The sequence below is a fragment of the Myotis davidii genome, unplaced genomic scaffold, assembly GCF_000327345.1.
Source record: "Myotis davidii unplaced genomic scaffold, ASM32734v1 scaffold16, whole genome shotgun sequence".
NCBI classification, from domain to species: Eukaryota; Metazoa; Chordata; class Mammalia; order Chiroptera; family Vespertilionidae; genus Myotis; species Myotis davidii.
Genome location: NW_006287821.1, coordinates 607,670 through 614,311, shown reverse-complemented (window position 1 = coordinate 614,311; position 6,642 = coordinate 607,670). Strand labels below are relative to the sequence as shown.

The 6,642-nt window shown below is 38.1% G+C and overlaps 1 protein-coding gene across 3 annotated transcripts in view; it reads right to left on the bottom strand.

Moving 5' to 3' along the window:
• The window catches only part of DZIP3 (DAZ interacting zinc finger protein 3), a 139,335-nt gene that overhangs the window by 86,649 nt on the left and 46,044 nt on the right, over positions 1–6,642 (bottom strand). For all 3 annotated transcript variants that reach the window (XM_015561230.1, XM_015561228.1, XM_015561229.1), the window contains 3 exons: positions 5,987–6,111; positions 2,278–2,392; positions 283–402 (listed from right to left, as the gene is read on the bottom strand). In XM_015561230.1, coding sequence (XP_015416716.1) covers positions 283–402; positions 2,278–2,392; positions 5,987–6,111 — 360 coding nt within the window. The remainder of the gene's footprint in view (positions 1–282; positions 403–2,277; positions 2,393–5,986; positions 6,112–6,642) is intronic.

Below are 6,642 nucleotides of genomic sequence, written 5' to 3'. Positions count from 1 at the left end.
TCCAGGGAGTAAAGATTATGTAGCTTAAGCATGATTGTTCGTAGTTAAAGTGATTAATTACCCGCCTGGCAGTTAAGAGGTTTTATTCCCTCCCTAACTTCAGGGGAAAATCCCTACCTGGGGAAACAACCTTTCTTGGAGAGGTGACCTTGGACCGGCTCCCGGCACATTATCACTGTTATTAAAATAAGTACTCTTTTGAAATACTATTTTGATACAGAATACAATAATTTTTATCTAAGTTTATTTTTTAAATATTCCGTTAACTGATAATTATAGTACCTTATAATTGGTGTTCCTTAAAATGTCAGCTTCACAAGATCGTTCACAATCTAGATAACTGCAAACGGTCTGCTTCATTATATTGCTTTCAGTTGTCTTGATAAAATTATTGAGAAGATCCTAGATTTTAAAAATAAAAATAATCTCATCAATTAGTAATGACTACATCACATCCAATATTTTACCACATAATTTTAAGTAATTTAAGTTATATACTTTTTTGAATGTATTTGTATGTATTTTTTTTAAGTAATAGAATGTATTTTCCTCATTCAAAGTAAACAATCGATAGGAAGGTGCTAAAATAGAAATACTGAATTTCTTACTGAATATAAACATGGAGAAAGGAAAAAAGTGTGCATAAAATTCACTAAAAATGTTAGGATAATAAAGGAAAATATTTTAAAGGGAAGAGGGAAAAGAAAAATAACCAAGACACGTAGGGATTCTTTAGATAAGTACAGAAGTTAATTTTTTTTAATGTATAAAATTATTACTTTATTAGGTCAGATTTAAAAGTCATACAGTTATCCTGACAAATGCAAAAAATTGTCTGCTTATTCTATTGATTACTAAGACAGGTATCTATACTACTAATAGAGGAATATGCAAACTGTCCATGACTCCATCATAGTGATGACCAAACAGCAGGCTGAGTGTGGCAACCAGACTGGCAGGGGGGTTACTGAGGGATGACCAAACGACTGAACAGCAGGCTGTGTGGGGTGACCAGGCCAGCAGGGGGGCAGTTGGGGGCAATCAGGCAGACAGGCAGGGGAGCAGTTAGGAGCCAGTGGTCCCAGATTGTGAGAGGGATGTCCAACTGATCACTGGGATCGGGCCTAAACTGGCAGTACGACATCCCCCAAGGGGTCCTGGATTGGAGAGGGTGCAGGCTGGGCTGAGAGGGCCCCATGCATGAATTTTGTGCACCAGGCCTCTAGTATTAAAATAATCTGTGACTGGGAGTTTTTATTTCTCTTTTCAATTCCATCAATTTTTGTCCTATCTATTTTGAGGCTATATTACAAATTTTCAGTTGCTATAGCTTCCTGAAAAACTGAATTGTGTGTTTTAATGATACATCTCTTTTTATTTCAAGGAATGCATTTGGACTTTAAGTCAGGTAAAATATAAGGATCCAAAGAGGTTTAAAGTAAAAGTCTGCAAAGAAGTATTTCATTCAAACACTAACCAAGTGAAACTTGTTGTCAATGTTCTTATTAAACAAATTAAAAAGTGATCAATGTGACTTATCAAATAGGTAAGAATTATCCAAAAAATAAAGACTACCCAGAGGATGTGGAAATATAGAAACTCGCATACTGTGTCTTAAGACTATAACCTGGTATAAACTTTCTGAGAGAAAATATAGAGATATATCTCAGCAACTTTACAAGTGTGTGGACACTTGCTTCACAATTCCACTTTTAGAAATTTATCCTAAGAAAATGATGTAAAAAATACACAAAGATCACTTTACATATAGTGAAAAAGTAAAATGTTTAGGATAAATTAAATAATAAACAGCAGGATGAGTGTCTGGAAAGATATAAATGAAAATGCTAACAGTGGTTTCACCATTTAAAGAAATATGAACAAATTTTAGTTTTACCTTCAGGCATTTTCACATTTTTCAGTTTCCTGAGGCATTTAGTACTTTCAAAATTAGAATCAACAATAAAATGGTAAGTACAATTTGAAAAAAAAAGTTAACTATTGCATTTAGTTCTAGCCCTGTGAAGAAATAGATTATTAGAGCTTTTAATCTTGTTATTTGAAAATGCTAATACAGCCTCTTCACTTCTCTCTACTTGTTGAATCATACATTCCGCACTATGTAATGAAATCAAGGTTATTTCTCATATAAAAAACTAATTTCCAATTAAAGAATGTGCTTCTTATAGAATATGACATAGTTAAGATAAACTGCACTTTATCAAAGATGATTCTGATTAGTCAGAAATGAAATGTTATTCTTAAATAATTGCTTACTTTAAAAGTTGTAGGTAAATCTTCATCTTCTGTAGGATCTATGTCAAACCAATGATCATTTGTATCACCTATTTCTTGTAAACTTTTATAAAATTCTAGCAGTCCTCCATTATATCTGCAAGGCATTTTAAATAAGGTTAGTTTGAATGTGACACTGTAACTAAATAGTTTAAAATAAAACGAATAACCCTTTTTTGTGTGTGATAAGTAGGGTAGTGACAACCTCTGGCATGCTATAGAAATACAAATACTAGGACTCTCACCTGTGGTAGATTGGGATGAAAAACAGGTGGAAGGGGAGACAATTGATTATGTAGTAGCTCACTTGAACAGTATAGGGACCATGGTAATTAAAGGGATTGTAGAGTTGATTGGCTTTTGTTTACTGTCTTGGAAGCCTTGAAGAAAGAGAATGACAGGCACAGGTCAGCCAACTATTGACTCAAGACATACTGTGAAAGACAGAGGCCTCTATGGTGGCATTTAAAGGGACCCTAATCTGTAGATATATTGGGTAAATACAATCTATGTTAAAAAAAAAAATTAGTCCCAGATTTAATCACAAGGTGCAGCAAACCATAAAAGAGATGAAATGCATAACCTTGATGGGACTACTATTATCAACTCAGGGTAAAGGCCTCCGTGGTAATACATAAGGAATCCTTACCAACCCTAATTATAAGGACAAACTATGCTGAAAATGAGGCTCAGTATTTAATCACAAGGGTAGAACAATAGCAAAGACCAAAAGCAAAGCCTCATGCCCTAACTGGTTTGGCTCAGTGGATAGTGCATCGGCCTGTGGGCTCAAGGGTCCCAGGTTCGATTCCGGCCAAGGGCACCAAAAACAAAGAAAGGAAGAAACAAACAAACAAACAAAAAAGCCCAGCCTCAACAGTACCATTATGTGAAAATCGGGGCTCTGATAGGAAACAAGTAGACTCTGAGATCTGGAATGGGGACATTTAGGTGAATGTGCTTAGAAACAATGAATTCCTAAATTCTCATGACCCCTCTAACTGGCAAAGACCTACTCCTTGCTAGGAGGGGCAGGTTCCCTTTATTTAAGGGCCATACAAAAATATCATTTGGAGTACATGTCTCAAAAGATAATGCCTTCCTTCTCAAGATCCTCCCTCTCCACTCACTGCCTACAGACTAATATATCTAGGATCACATAAAAGCAAAGTCCAAATGGGAACACAGAGTCCCTGCCCAGGAAAAACAACAACAAACTTAATTCATCATGAGAATTGCAGAACTTGACTAGTATGTACTAGAACATGTGTAGCAATGAACCTTAAGAGTGCTGAACTAGTGGACAAATATACAGCTGGATAGGGAAATGTGTATTGACATAGGGCAACTTCCATAACTTAAGATTTAATTTCCTAGTAAGGATACCTTAAGCCAGTCCTAACATGCTGCTTAAGAAGGTTATTTGAAGCTTGGACCTAACAATGGCCTACAGAAACTGAGGTGGAAATGCTGGAAACTTCGTGGCAGAGTATTAAAAGAAAGTTCAGGGAGGGGAGGATATTAGAAAGAACTTAGTACATAAGACCACAGAGTCCATCCCTAGACAATGTCCCCTGGAATAGTGGTCATCAACCTTTTGGACCTCATGGACCACCAGTGGTCCACGGACCACCGGTTGGCAACCGTTGCCCTGGAAAGACCAAGGTGACACTCCATCCATTAATGCAATAAGAGATATACAGTCAGAAAGGTAGCTCAGTGGTGGTGGTTCTCTGTAAGTCAGGGATGAAAGTAAATGATATCATATAATGGACTTTCTAGTGTCAACCATCTGGAAAATGGATTTTTTCCAATGCCCATAAGTAAAGAGAATACCGAGTAGTGTACATATTTGAGGGAAGGACAGCAATATACATTCGTTTCTTGACTCAGAGCTATGTTAATTCTCTCCACAATATAGACTGAAGGGATTTTTATTATTCTAACATTCTGCAAAACATCACACTTTTCATTGGTAATGATGACATCATAATACTAGTAAAAACAAAGTGGGGAATCTTCTGGATACCTTAGTAAAAAGCAAACATGCCAAAGGGTAGACGATAAACCAAAGAATCAGGGAGCTAACAGGTAGTGATACTTTTATGGATCCAACTAGAGACCTGGTGCAGGAATTCATGCATGGGTGGGGTCCCTCAGGGTGGCCTGCGGGGATCAAGCTAAAACCCACAGTCCAATGCCACCTTCAGCTCCTACCGCTGTTCCCGCTCATCTCAGACCCACTATGCCTATCACAGGCTCGCGCCCAATCAGTCCCGATTGGGAGAGGCTAGAGCCACCATAGCAGCTCTCGCCAGCTGTAAGCCCTGCTTCCGGTGCCTTCCCGAGGGGAGTGGCCTGCGGGATCAGGCTGAAATTGGCTCTCCGACACCCCCGAGGGACCCCACCAGTGCAAGATCGAGGCCGGGAAGGGACAGCAAGAGGGCGCCAGGGCATGTCTGGCCCATCTTGCTCAGTCCTGATCAGCCAGACCCCAGCAGCAAGCTAACCTACCAGTTGAGCGTCTGTCCCCTGGTAGTCAGTGCACATCATAGCAACTGGTCAACCAGTTGACTGTCTGCCCCCTGGTGGTCAGTGCACATCATAGAGAGCGGTTGAGCGGCCTTATCATATCATTAGCATATTACGCTTTGATTGGTTGAACAGTCGACAGGTCACCGGAGTACCGGACACTTAGCATATTAGGCTTTTATTATATAGGATGGCTGGACCAAGCAGTAATCCTTCATATGGATTTGCACAAGTAAACTTTGTGTAATTCATTCTTCAGATCTCAGCTAAATATTATTTCCTCAGAGAGACTTCTGATTCCCAGAACCAGACTGGGGCTCTAGAAGTCTTTTATTGTTCACTGTATATTCCTTCATAGCTTTTTTTGTAACATTTTATAAAAATTTTGCACAACTTATTATTTGATTAGTATCTATAATACTATCAGTTACATGGGAATAGGAACTGTCTATTTTGTAAATAATTGTATCCCCAAATCTAGCACAGTCTCTAGAATATGATAAATGCTTAGCAAATAAAATGAATGATGTTACAAATGGCTAAGGATCTCCAAATAGGAAGTGAACAGACTTCTAGTCCATACAGATTACCCTGTACAATTTCACTAAATATATAATACCCAACACTCCCAAAACTCAGCATTTGGACTCTTTCGATGCTTTATTAGTTCTATTATACCTTAAACACCTATTCCAAGTGGTGATAATATTAAAAACTACAACCATCATTTATTTATTAAGATAGCATTTCTGTGTCCTGGGCACTGTGTTAATTACCTGCAACATCTTATGAGGTGGGCACTACTTTTAGTTCCATTTGACAAATAAGAAAAAAGATAAGACTTAGCCAACATTAAGTTTCCTTAAATCAAAGATTAGGTAGGTGGTAGCAAATGTATATGAACCCAGGTCTGTCAGACTCCAAAGACTATATCCCAATGTTTATGTTATACTGCCTCTTACTGTCACAACCTGTTAAGTTTGACACTTAATATTCTCAAGTAAATTAAAGAAGTTATTATCTGTAAAAAATAGGTGAAGAAAAAAAATCCACCCAGCATGATTATACCTGGTATTCTGTGCAAACTTTATCCCCATCCCCATTTCGCAATGCAGAAAGCTGACAGGGAAGATCTACCCATTAGTTAAAATCCCCTTACCTCTTCTGAGCACATCGAAGTAAACCACGTCCAAAATAAACTAAAGACATAAATTTGTCACAAATTTCATTTTCTTGGATCACCATCTTCATCACTAGAAACTTATTCTCAGCTTCTGTATAATCCTGTAGGAACATAAAACTCGGTTTGGCTAATGTAAAGACTTTTTTTTCTTTTACAATAAACAAATATTCCCCAAACTTGAAAAGTTAGGGAAACTTCAATATTGGTCCAGTCTTTTGGTCATTTGTTCACATCTCTCATCCTAGCACTGCTGTATGTGGTCACATATGCTTAAAATATGTACAACAACCTAAGGTATTTTTTGACCAACATTTCAAAGTGAACACTAAAATAACAATAGCCATAGTCTGGTTGCTCAGTTGGTTGGAGCATCATCCCACACTCTAAAAGGTTGTGGGTTCGATTCCCAGTTAGGGCACATACTTAGGTGGTGGGTTCGATCTCTGGTACGAGAGGCAACCAATAAATGTTTCTCTCTCACATTAATGTTTCTCTTTCTCTCTCACTCCCCCTTCTTGTCTTTCTAAAAATCATGCCCTGGCCGGTTTGGCTCAGTGTATAGAGCGTCAGCCTGTGGACTGAAGAGTCCCAGGTTCAATTCTGGTCGGGGGCACATGTCCAGATTGTGGGCT